This window comes from Ranitomeya variabilis, chromosome 3 (genome assembly GCF_051348905.1).
Source record: "Ranitomeya variabilis isolate aRanVar5 chromosome 3, aRanVar5.hap1, whole genome shotgun sequence".
Lineage (NCBI taxonomy): Eukaryota > Metazoa > Chordata > Amphibia > Anura > Dendrobatidae > Ranitomeya > Ranitomeya variabilis.
Window position 1 is genome coordinate 299,793,978 of NC_135234.1, and position 24,700 is coordinate 299,818,677.

A 24,700-nucleotide genomic window follows, 5' to 3' on the forward strand; every position below is an offset into this window, starting at 1 on the left:
GCTCATATCCTCACTTATAGGCATTTTAGTAGATGTGCCGTACCACTGATACAAGTTTACATAGGTCAGGTTATGGTGGATAACAGGAGAAAAATGTGGAATAGACTGTTCCAATTATCACATTTCCATTTAAATTCTGTCTGTTCTGTTTTCATTCAGTATTCTGTGTGGCTGGCATTATGGGTGGCGTGGAATGCCTTTATAATCTGTTTTTATCTGGAAGTGGGGCATTTATCACAGGTAAGACATTACATACTGTTATTTCCATATACTGTAGAGTATTTCTAAATCTAATGTAACTTGGTTAACTGCTAGTAATTAGTGAATGTGCTTGGATAAGGTGTTATTTGAGCATGCTCTGATGTTATCCCAGTGTCTGGGGCGTGCGTGAATAATATGTTCGAGTCCTCGCAGCAGTATGTCTAGCAGCTATTTTACAGCTGTAACATGTATCAACATTGCCTGTGGAGGCTATCTAACAGCCGCGAATCATGCAGCTGTGGGGACTAAAACATATTATTCGCGCATGCCCCAGATACCTGGATAACACCCAAGCATGTTCTGAAAACACCTTATCCAAGCACGTTCCATCATCACTATTAACTACCAATGGTCCCATCCTCTGAAAAAATAAAAACCTTTTGGAAGAGTCATCTTTATGAAAGGCTTACCCAGTATGGCATCTAATATCATATTTGACTCTAAATACTTTATTTGGCAATGCTATAAATAATGTGTAAATTGGAATAGAAATTGTTGTTTTTGATGTTTCCAGCACAGGGACCTGATAATGAATTTTAACACCTCCCTGCATCGGTCATGGTGGATGGAGAATGGACCAGGCTGCCTAGTGACACCTCTTCGTACACCACTACTGTCACTGGCTGATCATCACATGATCACAGTGACTGGCTGCCTTCTTGACTATCCTTACATTGAAGCTCTGAGCAGTGCACTTCAGATCTTTCTGGCGGTGAGCATGAATAAAAACAGGAGAGTTTTAGCTTTGAAGGTCAACATTATTAATTTTGGACTTGACTAAAATTGCTGCTGATTTCCCAACCTCTATAATTATCCTTCTGTAGTTTCTGCTGTGTCCAAGAGGGATGCAAATGAGAGAAAACCGTTACTGCTGCCTTACCATTTCTTCATTCCTGTACCCTGTCAAGCAACAGTGGCAAAGACAAAAGCTGACGACATGAACTCTCAATTCTTTTGTATAAAAATCAGACTTAAAAGGGACAGAGGGTTATAAGTGTGTATCCAATGAAAGCCTATAAAAGATAATTAAGAGTTCAATTCATGTGATTAAAACCATAAAATTGTTATTATCTGTGGTGAAGAGAACAGTTGACTGTGCATGAGATCAATATGTGAGATGCAAGCAGCAAATAAAAATAACTACAAATACAAAAATATTGGTATTAGCATAAATTACAGCACTTAGGGAATAGCTATAAAGTATCTGTCATTGATAGATAATACATGCCTATGAAATGCTAGTGACCCTGTGGACAGTCCTCGGCCTAGGTGCCAGGTGCCAATTGGATACTTATGATGGCACCTGAGCTTTGTCCTGACAATAGGCTTTAGGTTGGTTATAGAGAACCACAATCACTGGTCAGACTGGCATTAGTCATGTGTAGGGAGAGTGACGTGCTTTACACAGTAGGAAAGCCATGGCGCCATAAAGGCTATTCTGCCACTATAGAGTCTGTGTTTACAGTTAACGAGCAGGAAATACAACTATAAACAAATGTCAGTGGTTGTCGGTGCCCATTATATAGCTTATAGTTATACTGTTATTGTCATATTAAAAATCTAAAATATGCAATAATTTTTAAAACATAATTTGTCATTATAGAGAGGCATCTGGTAGATGAATTAATGTAGCTGGTGATTATTGCACACACCAAATGCTTTCACCCAATTTCCACATTGAGACATCACAGAATTTCCTTGTTGTTTGTCAGTAAATCTGCCATGTGTGATATAATGGGAATTCATGATGTACGAACCACGAACAGCATGAATCAGGCACCATGTGGCAATCTTTGAAATGTGTCTCACATGACTAGTCCAAGAGGCTTGTTCCTAGCGGCTTTTTCCCTTCCTGTTTGGCTACACTGACAGGTCTCTCCTTATACACAATATATAATGAAACCTGGCACTCAACTTTTTTAACTGGAAATATATTTATTATCAGCAACAAAACGTTTCGGTCCCGGACTGGACCTTCATCAGTTACGTGCTATGTAAGATATTTGGGAGAGACGTGCCCGTATGAGCAGATGATAATTAGTTTTCCATAAGGATGCAGAGTGTTAACACCGCGTCAGCCACGCCATCCCTATACGGATTTTGCCCATACAGCTCTACACAGGTTAACACGCTGCATCCTTATGGAAAACTAATCATCATCTGCTCATACGGGCACGTCTCTCCAAAATATCTTACATAGCACGTAACTGATGAAGGTCCAGTCCGGGACCGAAACGTTTTGTTGCTGATAATAAATATATTTCCAGTTAAAAAAGTTGAGTGCCAGGTTTCATTATATATTGTCATGGTGTTGGAACCTACCTGAGCACCACAAGTTGAAAGGCAGTGCACACGTTTCTTGATTTAGTTGTATCTCCTTATACACACACACATAGGGAGAGGCTGCATGGGACCTGCCTCCGAAATGCATTGTATGCAGAAATATGATTTAAAGAGAACCTGTCAGCAGGATTTAGCAAAGTTAAGTACACACATAGCCATATTGACTCTGTGATACGGATTAAAATGATACCTATGGTGAAAAAAATCCGTTTTATGCTTTTTGTGTAATCTTTGTGTGAAGTTTTCATTCATGCATCCGTGCAGGCCTGATGCTTTGGTCCCTTATTTGTCCTCCTTTTTGAATGACAGGTCACTGATCCATGCCGGTACAACATCGTGCCGGTATAATAATTCCTGCGGTATTTAAAAAAATTATCTTCAACAAAATGCTACCAGTGGCGCATGCGCATTTACATCTCCAAGTTATCCTTCTTGTTCTTAATATGTACATTAACCAACCACTGCCTTCACTAGAATGATGTTTCAGTAGTGGTGATATATGTGTTCTCTTCGGCACAATCCTGCTCTGGTCCTCTGCACACAGTGTGCGCTCCGAAGAAAAGACATAGATCCGTGTGATATATGTGTTCTCTTCGGCACACTCTTCCTTTGGTCTTCTGCACACAGTGTGCTCTCCGAAGAGAAGACATAGAGCAGCAGTGATATATGTGTTCTCTTCGGCACACTGTTGCTCTGGTCTTCTGCACACAGTGTGCTCTCCGAAGAGAAGACATAGATTAGCTGTGATATATGTGTTCTCTTCGGCACACTCTTCTATACTGTGGTCACATGCGATAGACAGTGGCTAGGCTGTGGTTACATGCGATAGACAGTGGCTAATTGTGGTCATATGCCGTACAAAGCAATGGCAGTGCAGCAGCCGTGGCCGACCACTGCAATCTTGTCCCCAGTTGTCAGTTACATGTTCCCTGACACGTAAAGACATCAAGTAAGGTGGTGTAGGACTGGCAATTCTACAACACAAGCTATAGCTGGCCTATAATCAGAATATTTCTGGCACACTCTTGCTCTGGTCTTCTGCACAGAGTGTGCTCTCCAAAGAGAAGACATAGATCAGCTGTGATATATGTGTTCTCTTCAGCACACTCTTGCTCTGGTCTTCTGCACACAGTGTGCGCTCCGAAGAGAAGACATATATCGTTGATGCTCAAAACATCTTACTGGTGAAGACAGTGGGTGGCGCATGTACATTATACTGTCCTCATACACGTTAGCAGGGTATGCAATGAGACATGTAGCTAAACCCCCTGTCTTCTGCAATCAATAAAAGAAGGTTACAATTTTACAGCCTCTTAAAGATGTGATAGGAAAGGGTGAAACTATAGGATGCAGTAACAGGAGCATTTCAGAATATATAACTGCACAGAGCATGAAACACAAATAGTACGCAATACACAGGTAACATGAGGTAATACAAACTGATGATTACCTACTTAGTACAGCAAACGTATTGATAAACACAGAATTATAACACATAGATAGTGCTTAACAACTATGCTTAGAGCAGGCTGTTTAAGGAGCATGAAGAACACAAATGGTGTAGTTTCTCCTAAGACACATGGAGGAATAATGGCTGCTGTTCCCTTCACAGTGTCATAATAAGACCATAATGCAACAGGAACAATCCCACAATGCCCTAGGAACTTCCCACAAGACATTGCAAATTAAACTAGAATCTATGCATTAACCCATTCCCGACCTTTGATGCCACGTTGGCGTCATGAAAGTCGGTGCCAATCCGACCTGTGACGCCTATGTGGCGTCATGGAGGGATCGTGTCCCTGCAGATCGGGTGAAAGGGTTAACTCCAATTTCACCCGACCTGCAGGCAGTGGTGCTTCAGCCCAGGGGGGGTGGCTTCACCCCCCCGTGGCTACGATCGCTCTGATTGGCTGTTGAAAGTGAAACAGCCAATCAGAGCAATCTGTAATATTTCACCTATGAAAATTGGTGAAATATTACAATCCAGCCATGGCCGATGCTGCAATAGTATCTGCCATGGCTGGAGACCCTGATCTGCCCCCCCCCCCCCACCGATCTCCTCCTCTCCGTCCTGTCATGTCCCCTGCTCCCCTCCGTCCTCCTGTCCGCTCCCCCCGTCCTCCTGTCTGCTCCCCCCATGCTCCGATCCCCCCCGTGTTCCGATCCCACCCCCCCATACTTACCGAGCTCCGATGTCCCTCCCGGTGTCCATCCGTCTTCTCCATGGGCGCCGCGATCTTCCAAAATGACGGGCCCATGCGCAGTGCACCCGCCGAATCTGCCGGCCGGCAGATTCTTTCCAAGTACATTTTGATCGCTGTGATAGGTTCTATCACAGTGATCAAACTAAAAAATAGTAAATAACCCTCCCTTTATCACCCCCATAGGTAGGGAACATAAAAGATAGAGAAAAAATATTTATTTTTATTTTTCCACTAGGGTTAAGGTTAGGGCTAGGGTTGCACTTAGGGTTATGGTTGCACTTAGGGTTACGGTTGCACTTAGGGTTACGGTTGCACTTAGGGTTACACTGAGGGTTAGGGTTGCACTGAGGGTTAGGGTTGCACTGAGGGTTAGGGTTGCAATTAGGGTTAGGGTTGCAATTAGGGTAAGAATTAGGGTTAGGGTTGCACTTAGGGCTTGAATTAGGGTTAGGGTTGCAATTAGGGTTAGGGTTAGAATTAGGGTTAGGGTTACAATTAGGATTACAATTAGGGTTAGGGTTACAATTAGGGTTACGGTTAGAATTAAGCTATGTGCACGCGGTGCGGATTTGGCTGGGGTTCCGCAGCGGATTGGTCGCTGCGGATTCGTAGCAGTTTTCCATCACATTTACAGTACCACGTAAACCTATGGAAAATCAAAACCACAGTGCCCATGGTGCAGAAAATACCACGCAGAAACGCTGCGTTGTATTTTCCGCAGCATGTCAATTCTTTGTGCAGATTCCGCAACATTTTACACCTGCTCCATAATAGGAATCCGCAGGTGAAATCCGCACAAAAAACACTGGAAATCTGCGGTAAATCCGCAGGTTAAGCGCAGTGCGTTTTACCTGCGGATTTTTCAAAACCGGTGCGCACACAAATCCGCAACGTGGGCACATAGCCTTAGGGTTAGGGTTGGAATTAGAGTTGGGTTGGAATTAGGGTTAAGATTAGGGTTAGGGGTGTGTTGGGGTTAGGGTTTTTCTTGTGGTTAGGGTTATGGTTGGGATTAGGATTAAGAGTGTGTTGGGGTTAGGGTTGGGATTAGGGTTAGGGGTGTGTTGGGGTTAGGGTTGGAATTAGGGTTAAGATTAGGGTTAGGGGTGTGTTGGGGTTAGGGTTTTGCTTGTGGTTAGGGTTATGGTTGGGATTAGGATTAAGGGTGTGTTGGGGTTAGGGTTGGGATTAGGGTTAGGGGTGTGTTGGGGTTAGGGTTGGAATTAGGGTTAGGCTTGTGGTTAGGGTTATGGTTAGGGTTGGGATTAGGGTTTGTGGTGTGTTGGGGTTAGTGTTGGAGTTAGAATTGAGGGGTTTCCACTGTTTAGGCACATCAGGAGGTCTCCAAACGCGACATGGCGCCACCATTAATTCCAGCCAATCTTGCGTTGAAAAAGTCAAATGGTGCTCTCTCCCATCCGAGCCCCGACGTGTGCCTAAACAGTTGTTTACCCCCATATATGGGGTACCAGCATAATCAGGACAAACTGGACAACAACTTTTGGGGTCAAATTTCTCCTGTTACCCTTGGGAAAATACAAAATTCTGGGCTAAAAAATTATTTTTGAGGAAAGAAAAATGTTTTTTTATTTTCACGGCTCTGCGTTATAAACGTCTGTGAAGCGCTTGGGGGTTCAAAGTGCTCAACACATATCTAGATAAGTTCCTTTGGAGGTCTAGTTTCCAAAATGGGGTGACTTGTGGGGGGTTTCTACTGTTTAGGCACATCAGGGGCTCTGCAAACGCAACGTGACGCCCGCAGATCATTCCATCAAAGTCTGCATTTCAAAACGCCACTACTTTCCTTCCGAGCCCTGATGTGTGCCCAAACAGTGGTTTACCCCCACATATGGGGTATCAGCGTACTCAGGACAAACTGGAAAACAACTTTTGGCATCCAATTTCTCCTTTATCCCTTGTGAAAATAAAAACTTGCGGGCTAAAAATCATTTTTGAGGAAAGAAAAATTATTTTTTATTTTTACGGCTCTGCGTCATAAACTTCTGTGAAGCACTTGGGGGTTCAAAGTGCTCACCACACATCTAGACTAGTTCCTTGGGGGGGTCTAGTTTCCAAAATGGGATCACTTTTGGGGGAGCTCCAATGTTTAGGCACACAGGGGCTCTCCAAATGCGACATGGTGTCCGCTAACGATTGGAGCAAATTTTTCATTCAAAAAGTCAAATGGCGCTCCTTCCCTTCCGAGCCTTACCGTGTGCCCAAACAGTGGTTTACCCCCACATGTGAGGTATCAGTGTACTCAGGAGAAATTGCCCAACAAATTTTAGGATCCATTTTATCCTGTTGCCCATGTGAAAATGAAAAAACTGAGGCTGAAAGAAATTTTTTGTGAAAAAAAAGTACTTTTTCATTATTACAGATCAATTTGTGAAACACCTGAGGGTTTAAAGTGCTCACTATGCATCTAAATAAGTTCCTTGGGGGGTCTAGTTTCCAAAATGGGGTCACTTGTGGGGGAGCTCCAATGTTTAGGCACACAATGGCTCTCCAAACGCAACACGGTGTCCGCTAACGATTGGAGCTAATTTTTCATTCAAAAAGTCAAATGGCGCTCCTTCCCTTCCGAGCCTTACCGTGTGCCCAAACAGTGGTTCCCCCCACATATGGGGTATCAGCGTACTCAGGACAAATTGGACAACTACTTTCGGGGCCCAGTTTCTCCTTTTACCCTTGGGAAAATAAAAAAATTGTTGCTAAAAGATCATTTTGTGACTAATAATTTAAATGTTCATTTTTTCCTTCCATGTTGCTTCTGCTGCTGTGAAGCACCTGAAGGGTTAATAAACTTCTTTATGTGCACACGTTGTGGATTCTCTGTGGATCCGCAGCGTTTTTTGCAGTGCAGAAACGCTGCAGATCCGCAATTGATTTACAGTACAATGTAAATCAATGAGAAAAAAAAATGCTGTGCACACTTTGCGGAAAATCCGCTGCGGAAACGCTGCGGTTTTAAAGAAATAGCATGTCAATTCTTTTTTGTGAATCTGCAGCGTTTTTGTATCCATTCCATTATAGAAAACCGCAGGGGTAAAAAACGCAGCAAATCCGCAAGAAAACCGCAGCAAAAACGCACAAAAAAACGCTGCGGAACCGCACAAAAAAATTCCGTTTTTTTCACAAATAAACGCAAAAATTATCGACCTAAATTTACCACCATCATGAAGCCCAATATGTCACGAAAAAACAGTCTCAGAATGGCTAGGATCCGTTGAAGCGTTCCTGAGTTATTACCTCATAAAGGGACACTGGTTAGAATTGCAAAAAATGGCCAGGTCATTAAGGTCAAAATAGGCTGGGTCATGAAGGGGTTAAACGGCCAGCTGGTGGTGCTGTTACCTTACAATATGAAATATATGAAGGATTAATACACACAAAAATACAATGTCTGTAATAACAGAGACATAAAAAAAAATGACTAAACTTTCTAGACAGCAATTATATGGCTGGACAGAACATACATATTAAGAAGAAGGTGGATAACATGGAGATGCGATTGTGCTTGCACCACAGGCCTGCCCTGTTGCACAAGGATAACATTAAACCAAAACTTCACACAAAGATTACTCAAGACCACAAAATGGATTTCTTCACCTCAGGTATCATTTTAATCAGTATCACAGCACCAATATGGCTAAGTGTATACTTTGCTTTCCAAAATCCTACTGACAGGTTCTCTTTAACCCCTTCCATTCCCTCAAACTGCAGCATACATGCGGCGCCATTATCTTGAGGGCTCACGCTGAGCGCCGCCGTAATCAAATGGGGGTGTCAGCTCAATATGAGAACTGACACTCTGCAACAATATAAATAGAGAAAAAGGACCAGCACATCTAAGCTAGTGTGAACAGGTGCCAACCAAAAAACATATGACTTGAAAAACTATAAGGTTGCACCATGAATTACTAAAAATGATTACTCTAGAACATTGAAACTGCATTACTGCCATGGAAAATGGGAAAAACGCTATATAATGAATATATGAAATATTAATCTGTAAAATTGCTATGAATTACAGTAAAAAATAAGGTACTTGGCGCATAGATTGGCCAATATATTTGAGCCCAACTGGCAATGCCAAGGCATCCTTCAGATTTAGGTCCCTGTCCTGATATGTCATCTCTCTTGGACAAAAAAACTATTTATGGGGCAGGAATGGACTAGCTAACTCCTTAAAATCACCTGTAACTGCAGCAATGTCGACAATCAGTGCTAACACCGATCACGGGCGTTTAACATCTGTGATGACTAGGTCAATAGTGACAGCTGCATCGTGGGGCATCACAGAGGGAAGGAGCTCCCTCTGTGCGTCCATCAGCACAACTCAATGCGATCGCGTTTTATGCCGATGGTCTCCAAGGTGACTCTGGGCAGAAAGATAGCCATGGGGTCACCTGGGGATGGTGGCCTGTCAGCCCATGCTCAGAGTACGAGATGACACGCCTCCTCCTTTCATGCCAGATGCTGATCTAATGCTTTGCAGTACAGAAGCATTACAGAGTATTAGCTCAGCAATCAGTCACTGTAAATCACAAATTGAAGGACAAAAAAAAAAGAAAAAATATTAATCCAATACATTTATTTATGTAAAAATGAAAATAAAAAAAAGTAGACATATTTGATATTGCCGTGCCCGGAACGACCCAACCTATAAAGTGTCCCACTAGTTAACCCCTTCAGAGAACACTGTTAAAAAATAAATAAAAAATGATGCAAAAATGATGCTTTATACCGCTGAACAAAAGTGGAATAAATCGCAATCAAAAAAATGAAATGTAAATAAAAATGGTACCTCTGAAAATGACCAAAAACGCAAAAAATGAGCTGCCATACATCTCCGTCAGCAGAAAAATAAAAAAAGTTATAGCTCTCAGAATAAAGCAATGCAAAAATAATTCTTTTTTCTATAAAATAGTTTTTATTATGTAAAAATGCCTAAATGTGATATCGCTGTAATCGTACTGGCTCGAAGAATAAAGCTGCAGTATCAATTTTACCACACGCAGAGCGGTATAAAAAAAAACAAGACGAAAAACAATTCCTGAATTGCTGTTTTTTATTCATTCTGCCTCAGGGGTTTCATCTAAATCAAGTCACTCATAGATTTAGATGTAAACCCCGATGTAAGTGCTCAGCGTAGAGCTCTGGATAAATGTGATCCCAAATGTTATGTAAAATGTTCTCAACAAAAACTTCAACTCAATCCACAAAAAAAGCAAGTCCCCACTCAGGTCTGTCATCTGTTAACGGAAACCCCAAAAGAAATTCAGCAAATTCTGCACTCTGAAATCCAAATGCCCCCCTTCCTTCTGAACCCCAGTGTGCCCAAAACACATTTAACGTCTACATGTTTGGTATTTCTGTGGCTATGACAGCCTGCCCAATTTACAGGTGCTTGTCTCCAGAAGCATGAGCTGGGCATCACAACGTACTGGGCACTACAACATGACATTGGTATTGTTGATATCCCGGTGGGGGCTATTCACACATCTCTAATCCCCTTCATCTTAAACTGCCCCTTCCCCATACCCGGTGCCCATTCTAAAATAAAGACAAGACTCTAAACTTGGATAATAATCAGCCACAGGGGCCTTTATTATAAAACATATTTAACAGTGAAAAATAACATAGGGAGGGTCCTTGAAGCTCAAAATCTGGTGGTTAACCATACGAGAAAATTTGGACAAAAACAGACCATAAATTACTCCCAGCCATTACCCCACTGGGTACTATTGTCCACTTAAACCAGGGAATCCGGCCCACCGTTGCCAAAATTCCCCCAAAATCACCAGACCAGAAACCATAATCTCACACCAACTGAATAATCCATATCCCGGCAGATCCCCCCAGGCCAATTTACTACCAACTTCAAGGACCCCTCCAACTGCCACAGCGAGGGTATTTAACCACCTCAAATACTGGAGACCCCCCGACACCGAACTGCTATTGCTCTCTCAATACCACTCTGTAAACCAAGGGCCCACAAATCAATGCCCACCGCATTCAAATGCACACCATCTCCCAGCAGAAATTCCTCGCCCCCTTCCTCCAACTCAAAATGACGCATCGCCATGCCCCCATTCCTGATTACAAAACTGGATACCACCAGATTAGTGTTGAGCGATACCGTCCGATACTTGAAAGTATCGGTATCGGATAGTGTCGGCCGATACCCGAAAAGTATCGGATATCACCGATACCCGATACCAGTACAAGTCAATGGGACACCAAGTATTGGAAGGTATCCTGATGGTTCCCAGGGTCTGAAGGAGAGGAAACTCTCCTTCAGGCCCTGGGATCCATATTACCGTGTAAAGTAAAGAATTAAAATAAAAAATATTGATATACTCACCTCTCCGGAGGCCCCTGGACATCACCGCTGGTAACCGGCAGCCTTCTTTGCTTAAAATGAGCGCGTTTAGGGCCTTCCATGACGTCATGGCTTCTGATTGGTCGCGTGCCGCTCCTGTGACCGCCACGCGACCAATCACAAGCCGTGACGTCATTCTCAGGTCCTAAATACCTAGAATTAGGAATTTAGGACCTGAGAATGACGTCACGGCTTGTGATTGGTCGCGTGGCGGTCACATGAGCGGCACGCGACCAATCAGAAGCCGTGACATCATGGAAGGTGCTGAACGCGCTCATTTTAAGCAAAGCAGGCTGCCGGTTACTACCAGGGCGCGTCAGAGGGTGAGTATATCCCTATTTTTTATTTTAATTCTTTATTTTTTACATGGATATGGATCCCAGGGCCTGAAGGAGAGTTTCCTCTCCTTCAGACCCTGGGAACCATACACTGGGAACTTCCGATTCCGATTCCCGATACCACAAAAGTATCAGATCTCGGTATCGGAATTCCGATACCGCAAGTATCGGCCGATAGCCGATACTTGCGGTATCGGAATGCTCAACACTACGCCAGATTTATCTTAATTCTCGCTTTATTGATGTTTTACACTGATCTAACATGCCGCCAGCGTGTCCTCGGGACAATATCCGACCACACCACAGTAAAATCACAAATAGATATCCATAACCTGAGTAAATCGTGCTTGATGTCCCTCACTAACTCACGAAACGGGCGAACATCCAAATCATTTCCCCCGACGTGCAAAACCAAAATGTCGGGCTGCTTATCCAACCTGACACTACTGTGCACTTCCTGCCTAACCTTGTTCCAATCCAATCCCTTGAATGCCAACCACCTGATCACAGCCACTTCCCTGGAAAAACAGAGTTGTCTTCCCTTGCGCCACACATCCGCATGCCTTGCGCCCCAATAAACATAGGAGTGTGTTATGACCCCAGTGGACAGGGTCTCAGAGGTACGTGTAAGTCTGCGAGATACAAAAATCCAGCTCATAGGGCAGTGGTAACTGGGTTGACCAAATATCTACTCCTAACGCCAACACTAGAAGTAGCCGGGGATCATGCCTACGGTGATCGCTAGATGACTCGCGCCAGCCGGAGAATCTAACTACCCCTAGGAGAAGAAAACAAAGACCTCTCTTGCCTCCAGAGAAAGGGACCCCAAAGCAAGATACAAGCCCCCCACAAATAATAACGGTGAGGTAAGAGGAAATGACAAACACAGAAATGAACCAGGTTCAGCAAAGAGAGGCCAGCTTACTAATAGCAGAATAAAGAAAGATAACTTATTTGGTCAACAAAAACCCTATAAAAATCCACGCTGGAGATTCAAGAACCCCCGAACCGTCTAACGGTCCGGGGGGAGTACACCAGCCCCCTAGAGCTTCCAGCAAAGGTCAGGATACAGATTGGAACAAGCTGGACAAAAATACAAAACAAAACAAAAGCAAAAAGCAAGGAAGAGACTTAGCTTTAACAAGCAGGAACCAGGATCAGAACACAAGAGCACAACAGATTAGCTCTGATTTCAACGATGCCAGGCATTGAACTGAAGGTCCAGAGAGCTTATATAGCAACGCCCCTGAACTAACGGCCCAGGTGAGCATATAGGAGAAGACAGAAGCTCCAGAGTCAAATCACTAATGACCACTAGAGGGAGCAAAACGCAAATTCACAACAGTACCCCCCCCTTAGTGAGGGGTCACCGAACCCTCACCACGACCACCAGGGCGATCAGGATGAGCGGCGTGAAAGGCACGAACTAAATCGGCCGCATGAACATCAGAGGCGACCACCCAGGAATTATCTTCCTGACCATAGCCCTTCCACTTGACCAGGTACTGAAGCCTCCGCCTGGAGAGACGAGAATCCAAGATCTTCTCCACCACGTACTCCAACTCGCCCTCAACCAACACCGGAGCAGGAGGCTCAGCAGAAGGAACTACAGGCACAACGTACCGCCGCAACAAGGACCTATGAAACACGTTGTGGATAGCAAACGACACAGGAAGATCCAGACGAAAGGATACAGGATTAAGGATTTCCAATATCTTGTAAGGACCAATAAAACGAGGTTTAAATTTGGGAGAGGAAACCTTCATAGGAACAAAGCGGGAAGAAAGCCACACCAAATCCCCAACACGTAGTCGGGGACCCACACCGCGGCGGCGGTTGGCAAAGCGCTGAGCCCTCTCCTGTGACAACTTCAAGTTGTCCACCACAAGATTCCAGATCCGCTGCAACCTATCCACCACAGAATCCACCCCAGGACAGTCAGAAGGTTCCACATGACCCAAAGAAAAACGAGGGTGGAAACCAGAGTTGCAGAAAAACGGCGAAACCAAAGTGGCGGAACTAGCCCGATTATTAAGGGCAAACTCAGCCAATGGCAAGAAGGTCACCCAATCGTCCTGATCAGCAGAGACAAAACACCTCAAATAAGCCTCCAAAGTCTGATTAGTTCGCTCCGTCTGTCCATTAGTCTGATGATGGAAAGCAGACGAAAACGACAAATCAATGCCCATCCTACTACAAAAGGATCGCCAGAATCTGGAAACGAACTGGGATCCTCTGTCTGACACAATATTCTCAGGGATGCCATGCAAACGAACCACGTTCTGGAAAAACACAGGAACCAGATCGGAAGAGGAAGGCAGCTTAGGCAAAGGAACCAAATGGACCATCTTGGAGAAGCGATCACATATCACCCAGATAACAGACATGCCTTGAGACACCGGAAGATCAGAAATGAAATCCATGGAGATATGTGTCCAAGGTCTCTTAGGGACAGGCAAGGGCAAGAGCAACCCGCTGGCACGAGAACAGCAAGGCTTAGCTCGAGCACAAGTCCCACAGGACTGTACAAATGACCGCACATCCCTTGACAAGGAAGGCCACCAAAATGATCTGGCCACCAGATCTCTGGTGCCAAAAATTCCTGGGTGACCTGCCAACACCGAGGAATGAACCTCGGAAATGACTCTGCTGGTCCAATTATCAGGCACAAACAGTCGGTCAGGTGGACAAGAATCAGGCCTATCAGCCTGAAATCTCTGCAACACACGTTGCAGATCTGGAGAAATAGCTGACAAGATAACTCCATCCTTAAGAATACCAACAGGTTCAGCGACTCCAGGAGCATCAGGCACAAAGCTCCTGGAAAGAGCATCGGCCTTCACATTCTTTGAACCTGGTAAATACGAGACAACGAAGTCAAAACGGGAGAAAAACAATGACCAGCGGGCCTGTCTAGGATTCAGGCGTTTAGCAGACTCGAGATACATCAGATTTTTGTGATCAGTCAAGACCACCACACGATGCTTAGCACCCTCGAGCCAATGACGCCACTCCTCAAATGCCCATTTCATGGCCAACAACTCCCGATTGCCCACATCATAATTTCGTTCAGCAGGCGAAAACTTCCTAGAGAAAAAGGCGCAAGGTCTCATAACAGAGCAACCAGGGCCTCTCTGCGACAAAACGGCCCCTGCTCCAATCTCTGAAGCATCCACCTCAACCTGAAAGGGAAGCGAGACATCAGGCTGGCACAAAACAGGCACCGAAGTAAACCGACGTTTCAACTCCTGGAAAGCCTCCACGGCAGCAGGAGCCCAATTAGCCACATCGGAGCCCTTCTTGGTCATATCCGTCAAAGGTTTCACAATGCTAGAAAAATTAGCGATAAAACGACGGTAGAAGTTAGCGAAACCTAAGAACTTCTGAAGACTCTTAACTGACGAGGGCTGAGTCCAATCAAGAATAGCTCGGACCTTGACTGGGTCCATCTCCACAGCAGAAGGGGAAAAAATGAACCCCAAAAAGGGAACCTTCTGTACACCAAAAAGACACTTTGAGCCCTTGACAAACAAAGAATTTTCACGCAAAATTTTAAAGACCATCCTGACCTGCTCCACATGCGAGTCCCAATTATCAGAAAAAACCAGAATATCATCCAGATAAATGATCAAAAATGTATCCAGATAGTTCCGAAAAATGTCATGCATAAAGGACTGAAAAACTGAAGGGGCATTAGAGAGCCCAAAAGGCATCACCAAGTACTCAAAATGACCTTCGGGCGTATTGAATTCGGTTTTCCATTCATCACCTTGCTTAATGCGCACAAGGTTGTACGCGCCACGAAGGTCTATCTTGGTGAACCACTTGGCACCTTTAATCCGGGCAAACAAGTCAGACAACAGCGGCAAAGGATACTGAAATTTGACAGTGATCTTATTTAAAAGCCGATAGTCAATACAAGGCCTCAAAGATCCGTCCTTTTTAGCCACAAAAAAGAATCCCGCACCAAGAGGGGAAGAAGACGGACGGATGTGTCATTTCTCCAGAGACTCCTTGATATATGAACGCATAGCGGTATGTTCAGGTACCGACAGATTAAACAGTCTTCCCTTAGGAAATTTACTGCCTGGAATCAAATCTATTGCACAGTCACATTCCCTATGAGGAGGCAATGCACTGGACCTGGACTCGCTAAAGACATCCTGATAATCAGACAAATACTCCGGAACTTCCGAAGGCGTAGAAGAAGCAATAGACACAAGCAGGGAATCCTCATGAATACCACGACAGCCCCAACTTGACACTGACATAGCCTTCCAGTCCAGGACTGGATTATGGGTCTGTAACCATGGCAGCCCCAAAACAACCACATCATGCATTTTATGCAAAACAAGAAAACGTATCACCTCGCGGTGTTCAGGAGTCATGCACATGGTAACCTGTGTCCAATACTGCGGTTTATTTTCTGCTAATGGCGTAGCATCAATACCCCTAAGAGGTATAGGATTTTTTAATGGTTCAAGAATAAAACCACAGCGCTTAGCAAATGAGAGATCCATAAGACTCAGGGCAGCACCTGAATCTACAAACGCCATGACAGGATAAGATGACAGTGAGCAAATCAAAGTTACAGACAGAATAAACTTAGGATGCAAATTACCAACGGTGACAGGACTAACAACCTTAGCTATACGTTTAGAGCATGCTGAGATAACATGTGTAGAATCACCACAGTAGTAGCACAAGCCATTCCGGCGTCTATGAATTTTCCTCTCATTTCTAGTCAGGATTCTATCACATTGCATCAAATCAGGTGTCCGTTCAGACAACACCATGAGGGAATTTGCGGTTTTTCTATCACATTGCATCAAATCAGGTGTCCGTTCAGACAACACCATGAGGGAATTTGCGGTTTTGCGCTCCCGCAACCGCCGGTCAATTTGAATAGCCAGGGCCATGGTATCATTCAGACCTGTGGGAATAGGAAAACCCACCATAACATTCTTAATGGCTTCAGAAAGGCCATTTCTAAAATTAGCAGCCAGTGCACACTCGTTCCAATGTGTCAGCACGGACCATTTCCGAAATTTTTGGCAATACACTTCAGCCTCGTCCTGGCCCTGAGACATAGCCAGCAAGGCTTTTTCTGCCTGAATCTCAAGATTGGGTTCCTCATAAAGTAAACTGAGCGCCAGAAAAAATGCATCAATATCAGCCAATGCCGGATCTCCTGGCGCCAACGAAAAAGCCCAATCTTGAGGGTCACCCCGTAAGAATGAAATAACAATTTTTACTTGTTGAGCAGAGTCTCCAGACGAACAGGGTCTCAGGGACAAAAACAATTTACAATTATTCCTGAAATTCCTAAACTTAAATCGGTCTCCTGAAAACGGTTCAGGAATCGGTATCTTGGGTTCAGACCTAGGATTTCTGATAACATAATCTTGTATACCCTGCACACGAGCAGCAAGCTGGTCCACACTTGTAATCAAGGTCTGGACATTCATGTCTGCAGCAAGCTTAAGCCACTCTGAGGTAAAGGGGAAAAGAAAAAAAAAAAAAAAAAAAAAATGAGAGAGGGAAAAAAAACCTCAAAATTTTCTTTCTTATAATCCCACTTCTGCAATGCATCAAACATTCAATACAGGCCTGGCATACTGTTATGACCCCAGTGGACAGGGTCTCAGAGGTACGTGTAAGTCTGCGAGATACAAAAATCCAGCTCATAGGGCAGTGGTAGCTGGGTTGACCAAATATCTACTCCTAACGCCAACACTAGAAGTAGCCGGGGATCATGCCTACGGTGATCGCTAGATGACTCGCGCCAGCCGGAGAATCTAACTACCCCTAGGAGAAGAAAACAAAGACCTCTCTTGCCTCCAGAGAAAGGGACCCCAAAGCAAGATACAAGCCCCCCACAAATAATAACGGTGAGGTAAGAGGAAATGACAAACACAGAAATGAACCAGGTTCAGCAAAGAGAGGCCAGCTTACTAATAGCAGAATAAAGCAAGATAACTTATTTGGTCAACAAAAACCCTATAAAAATCCACGCTGGAGATTCAAGAACCCCCGAACCGTCTAACGGTCCGGGGGGAGAACACCAGCCCCCTAGAGTTTCCAGCAAAGCTCAGGATACAGATTGGAACAAGCTGGACAAAAATACAAAACAAAACAAAAGCAAAAAGCAAGGAAGAGACTTAGCTTTAACAATCAGGAACCAGGATCAGAACACAAGAGCACAACAGATTAGCTCTGATTTCAACGATGCCAGGCATTGAACTGAAGGTCCAGAGAGCTTATATAGCAACGCCCCTGAACTAACGGCCCAGGTGAGCATATAGGAGAAGACAGAAGCTCCAGAGTCAAATCACTAATGACCACTAGAGGGAGCAAAACGCAAATTCACAACAGGAGTGACCTACGATCCAGACCAACAGGGGATTGGAACCTATAAAAAATATAAACAACTTACAATCCATACTGATTAACAAGAACAAAATACCTTCACAAGACTCATGCCCACAAAAAATTATTTATATATAAAGAAAAGTATATTATCATATACAGTGGGCAACATACTAGGATGTTATAGGGTAATCGCATATGATATAAACCAACAAAACCGCAGCAACTAAGCGAAAAAATACCCAGAAAAATCAATTAATATTGCATACAAAATTAACTTTATTAGGAAAAATCAATCAGGACAGGAGACATAGGGAAGCAAGGCTTACATCGTTTCACACATGTTTGGAAACGCTAGGGTGCACACCGTAGGATTGATATTAAATATATAAAAAAGTACAAAAAGGTGCATGATTAAGAAGTATGTTCACTGTCGTCACAGGTAAATGTACTGACATTTGCCAGAAAGTAGTTTGCAAAGTGAATAGAGAATATAATTTACCTGGACCGCACAGAATCAATCCAACCACAGCGGGCACCCGCCCCAACGCGCGTTTCGGCGGGATGGCCTTTTTCAAGGGGTCCCCTTGAAAAAGGCCATCCCGCCGAAACGCGCGTTGGGGCGGGTGCCCGCTGTGGTTGGATTGATTCTGTGCGGTCCAGGTAAATTATATGCTCTATTCACTTTGCAAACTACTTTCTGGCAAATGTCAGTACATTTACCTGTGACGACAGTGAACATACTTCTTAATCATGCACCTTTTTGTACTTTTTTATATATTTAATATCAATCCTACGGTGTGCACCCTAGCGTTTCCAAACATGTGTGAAACGATGTAAGCCTTGCTTCCCTATGTCTCCTGTCCTGATTGATTTTTCCTAATAAAGTTAATTTTGTATGCAATATTAATTGATTTTTCTGGGTATTTTTTCGCTTAGTTGCTGCGGTTTTGTTGATTAACAAGAAGAATACCATACCCAACATGAAAAAATACCTATACTCCTTAAGGTCTAATGTAATTCTTGTAACGCCCGGACTCCCATTTCACGATCCTCTGGACAACATCCGGGACTAAACCTCCAACTGCTGCCTCAGTTGCAGCCCCAATCCAAAATGAATGAGATGCAAACTGGGAAGCATCCAAACCCAAAACAGTCAGGGCTTGCTTAACCCCTTCCCGACCTGTGACACAGAGTATGCGTCATGAAAGTCTGTGCCAATCCGACCTGTGACGCATATGCTGTGTCACAGAATGATCGCGTCCCTGCAGGTCGGGTGAAAGGGTTAACTCCAATTTCACCTGACCTACAGGGACAGGGGGAGTGGTACTTCAGCCCAGGGGGGGTGGCTTCGCCCCCCCGTGGCTACGATCGCTCTGATTGGCTGTTGAAAGTGAAACAGCCAATCAGAGCAATTTGTAATACTTCACCTATGAAAAATGGTGAAATATTACAATCCAGCCATGGCCGATGCTGCAATATCATCGGCCATAGCTGGAAACCCTGATCTGCCCCGCCACCGCCACCGATCTCCTCCCCACTCCTCCGTCCTGTACACTGCTCCCCTCTGTCCTCCTGACTGCTCCCCCCGTCCTCCTGTCCGCTCCGATCCACCCCCCGTGCTCCGATACCACCCCCTCACACTTACCGAGCCTCCCGGTGTCCGTCCGTCTTATCCATGGGCGCCACCATCATCCAAAAATGGCGGGCACATTCGCAGTGCGCCCGCCGAATCTGCCGGCCGGCAGATTCGTTACAGGTACATTTTGATCACTATGATAAAACCTATCACAGTGATCAAAATAAAAATAATACTAAATGAACCCCCCTTTATCACCCCCATAGGTAGGGACAATAATAAAATAAAGAAAATATATTTACTTTTATTTTTCCACTAGGGTAAGGGTTAGAATTAGGGTTAGAACTAGGGTTAGGGTTAGAATTAGGCTATGTGCACATGGTGCGGATTTGGCTGCGGATCCTCAGCGGATTCGTAGCAGTTTTCCATCAGGTTTACAGTACCATGTAAACCTATGGAAAACCAAATCTGCTGTGCCCATGGTGTGGAAAACACCGCGCGGAAATGCTACGTTGTATTTTCCGCAGCATGTCAATACTTTGTGCGGATTCCGCAGCGGTTTACACCTGTTCCTCAATAGGAATCCACAGGCGAAATCTGCACAAAAAACACTGGAAATCCACGGTAAATCCGCAGGTAAAACGTAGTGCCTTTTACTTGCGGATTTTTCAAAAATGGTGCAGAAAAATCTCACATGAACGCAACGTGGGCACATAGCCTTAGGGTTAGGGTTGGAATTAGGGCTAGGGTTGGAAATAGGGTTAAAATTAGGCTTGTGTCATGTCGGACGCTGTTCATACTAGGGCGTTCGACAGACAGCGGTAGTTCCGCTTTTGTCCACTATGTGCTCAGTGGAGTCGGCTAGATTTTATCTAGCTGGTCCGGGGTTAATTTAGCTGGTGCTCGGATTGGAAGCTGGGTCACACCCACTGCCTTTAAATAGTTCTTCTGAACATTGGGCGTCGCTGATTATAGCTTCTGTCTTGTGCTTGGTTATCTCGGTCTGGAGTGGTGGTCTAGGAAAAGGAGTTTCGTATCTGGTGGTGTATTTCCCTTTGTCATATTTTCTCCTTCCTTTATTTGTGTTTATTTTGCCCTGTGCACTTATAGTGTATTCCTGTGTGACTGCGGCGTGGTGCATATTTTCCGTTATCCTTGTCTGTGCTAACTGTGGGTATTGGTGTGTGGTCTCTTCACTGGGTGGTGTGTGGTTGTTTCAGCCTAGGGTTGAAACGGGAGACAGGGTGAGGATGGAGGCCCAGACATGCACACCATCAGTGTAAACTCTGGGAGAGGGTCAGTCAGGGTTTCCCAGAGTTGAGGGAAATCACAGGGGCCTGGGTTATTAGCTCTTGCCTACCTAGGTTTTCCGTTACAGCTTGTGGTTAGGGTTATGGTTAGGGGTGTGTTGGGGTTAGGGTTGTGGTGAGGGTTGGGATTAGGGTTAGGGTTGGGATTAGGGTTAGGGGTGTGTTGGGGTTAGGGTTGTGGTTAGGGTTATGGCTAGAGTTGGGATTAGGGTTAGGGGTGTGTTGGGGTTAGTGTTGGAGTTAGAATTGAGGGGTTTCCACTGTTTAGGCACATCAGGGGTCTCCAAACGCAACATGGCACCACCATTGATTCCAGCCAATCTTGCGTTCAAAAAGTCAAATGGTGCTCTCTCCCTTCCGAGCCCCGACGTGCGCCCTAACAGTGGATTACCCCCACATATGGGATACCAGCATGCTCAGGACAAACTGTGCAACAACCATCGGGGTCCAATTTCTCCTGTTACTCTTGCGAAAATAAAACATTGCTTGCTAAAACATTATTTTTGAGGAAAGAAAAATGATTTTTTATTTTCACGGCTCTGCGTTGTAAACTTCTGTGAAGCACTTGGGAGTTCAAAGTGCTCACCACATATCTAGATATGTTCCTTGGGGGGGTTTAGTTTTCAAAATGGGGTCACTTGTGGGGGGTTTCTACTGTTTAGGCATATCAGGGTCTCTGCAAACGCAACGTGAAGCCCGCAGACCATTCCATCAAAGTCTGCATTTCAAAACATCACTACTTCCCTTCCGAGCCCCGACGTGTGCCAAAACATTGGTTCCCCCCCCCACATATGGAGTATCAGCAAACTCAGGACAAACTGGACAATAACTTTTGGGGTCCAATTTCTCCAATTACTCTTGTGAAACAAAAAAATTGCTTGCTAAAACATAATTTTTGAGGAAAGAAAACTGATTTTTTTATTTTCACGGCTCTGCGTTATAAACTTCTGTGAAGCACTTGGGGGTTTAAAGTGCTCACCACACATCTAGATTAGTTTCATGGGAGGTCTAGTTTCAAAAATAGGGTCACTTGTTGGTGAGCTCCAATGTTTAGGCACACAGGGGCTCTCCAAACACGACATGGTGTCCGCTAACGATTGGAGCAAATTTTTCATTCAAAAAGTCAAATGGCGCTCCTTCCCTTCCGAGCCCTGCCGTGTGCCCAAACAGTGGTTTACCCCCACATGTGAGGTATCCGTGTACTCAGGAGAAATTGCCCAATACATTTTAGGATCCATTTTATCCTGTTGCCCATGTGGAAATGAACAAATTGGGGCTAAAAGAATTTTTTTGTGAAAAAAAAAAAGTACTTTTTCATTTTTACGGATCAATTTGTGAAGCACCTGGTTCTTCAAAGTGCTCACTATGCATCTAGATAAGTTCCTTTGGGGGTCTTGTTTCTAAAATGGGGTCACTTGTGGGGGGATCTCCATTGTTTAGGCACACAGGGGCTCTCCAAACGCGACATGGTGTCCGCTAACGATTGGAGCTAATTTTTAATTCAAAAGTCAAATGACGCTCCTTCCCTTCCGAGCCTTGCCGTGTGCACAAACAGCGGTTTGTGACCACATATGAATTATCGTTGTACTCAGGAGAAATTGCCCAACACATTTTAGGATCCATTTTATCCCGTTGCCTATGTGAAAATGAAAAAAATTGAGGCTAAAAGATTTTTTTTGTGAAAAAAAGTACTTTTTCAATTTTACGGATCAATTTGTGAAGCACCTGGGGGTTCAAAGTGCTCACTATGCATCTAGATAAGCTCCATAGGGGGTTTAGTTTCCAAAATAGGGTCACTTGTGGGGGAGCTCCAATGTTTAGGCACACAGGGGCTCTCCAAACGTGACATGGTGTCCGCTAAAGATCTGAGCCAATTTTTCATTGAAAAAGTCAAATGGCGCTCCTTCCCTTCCGAGCCCTGTCGTGCGCCCAAACAGTGGTTCCCCCCCACATATGGGGTTATCGGCGCACTCAGGACAAATTGTTCAATTACTTTTGGGGTCCAGTTTCTCCTTTTACCCTTGGGAAAATAAATAAATTGTTGCTAAAAATCATTTTTATGGCGAAAAAGTTAAACATTCATTTTTTCCTTCCATGTTGCTTCTGCTGCTGTGAAGCACCTGAAGGGTTAAATATAAAGAGAGAAAAAGCGGACCTTATAAAACGGGAGTCACCACCAAAATAGTATCAAAACAGCAGCTTTATTAAACACGTATCAAACAAGACAGAGCATGCTAAAAACATTTAAAAACAGCAAAGGGATATACAATACCCACATGATATCCAAATGCCCAAAATGAGGCAAAAGCACCGCACTAGCCCTGACAGAGTGTAATACAGATACCCAAAGATGGTGTAAATAACAGCATAATAGCGTGGCATATAGATCAAAGCCCTATCGGCCCCATGCCCACAATAATATGTGAGTACATGAGGATACCCCAAAGACCAATGTGGCCTAAAAAGCACCAAACAATAATGTGCCGTAGTGGCCACAAAAAAAATAAAGCCTGGCTGAGCCGGTGATGGAAACAGTGTGGTGACCTGAAAAAAGTAAATGGACTATTACCCACCACAAAGGCAGCCGGCCTGAAAGAATGAATAAGCCAGAAGAAACCTCAGATCCAGGATGTTGTAAACCTGCGGAGTAGGGCAAGATCAAAAAGGGGGACGTGCACCCTGTAACAGGAGAAAGTGCGGGCTGCAGGCACCCAACGCGTGTCGCCACACACTGGTGGCTTCGTCTGACGAAGCCACCAGTGTGTGGCGACACGCGTTGGGTGCCTGCAGCCCGCACTTTCTCCTGTTACAGGGTGCACGTCCCCCTTTTTGATCTTGCCCTACTCCGCAGGTTTACAACATCCTGGATCTGAGGTTTCTTCTGGCTTATTCATTCTTTCAGGCCGGCTGCCTTTGTGGTGGGTAATAGTCCATTTACTTTTTTCAGGTCACCACACTGTTTCCATCACCGGCTCAGCCAGGCTTTATATTTTTTTTGTGGCCACTACGGCACATTATTGTTTGGTGCTTTTTAGGCCACATTGGTCTTTGGGGTATCCTCATGTACTCACATATTATTGTGGGCATGGGGCCGATAGGGCTTTGATCTATATGCCACGCTATTATGCTGTTATTTACACCATCTTTGGGTATCTGTATTACACTCTGTCAGGGCTAGTGCGGTGCTTTTGCCTCATTTTGGGCATTTGGATATCATGTGGGTATTGTATATCCCTTTGCTGTTTTTAAATGTTTTTAGCATGCTCTGTCTTGTTTGATACGTGTTTAATAAAGCTGCTGTTTTGATACTATTTTGGTGGTGACTCCCGTTTTATAAGGTCCGCTTTTTCTCTCTTTATATTTGGTTACTGTTCAGACCTTGGTTTGAGTCCCACCGGCCGTGGTGCCCCCATTTAGTTCTATTTGGGGCACCTGAAGGGTTAATAAACTTCTTGAATGTGGTTTTGAGCACCTTGAGGGGTGCAGTTTTTAGAATGGTGTCACTTTTGGGTATTTTCAGCCGTATAGACCCATCAAACTGACTTCAAATGTGAGGTGGTCCCTAAAAAAAATGGTTTTGTAAATTTCGCTGTAAAAATGAGATATCGCTGGTCAACTTTTAACCCTTATAACTTCCTAGCAAAATAAAATTTTGTTTCCAAAATTGTGCTGATGTAAAGTAGACATGTGGGTAATGATATTTATTAATTATTTTGTGTCACATAACTCTCTCGTTTAACAGAATAAAAATTCAAAATTTGAAAATTGCGAAATTTTCCAAATTTTAGCCAAATCTCCTGCAGTTCACATCTCGGCTTCAGGAAAATGGCCGCCGTGATCCCCATCTGCGCACGCGCGGCATCCCGTGGCCATTTTCCTGAAGCCCCGGGCAGCAGAGCACTCCA

The 24,700-nt window shown here is 44.4% G+C and overlaps 1 protein-coding gene across 4 annotated transcripts in view; it reads left to right on the plus strand.

Moving 5' to 3' along the window:
* NKAIN1 (sodium/potassium transporting ATPase interacting 1) overlaps positions 1-24,700 on the plus strand; it is a 242,880-nt gene that overhangs the window by 169,227 nt on the left and 48,953 nt on the right. For 3 of the 4 annotated variants that reach the window (XM_077295597.1, XM_077295595.1, XM_077295594.1), the window contains 2 exons: positions 160-240; positions 776-973. In XM_077295597.1, the coding sequence (XP_077151712.1) occupies positions 160-240; positions 776-973 (279 nt within the window). Of the gene's footprint in view, positions 1-159; positions 241-775; positions 974-1,085; positions 1,963-24,700 lie in introns of those variants that run through there. The other variant, XM_077295596.1, reaches the window with a different exon arrangement.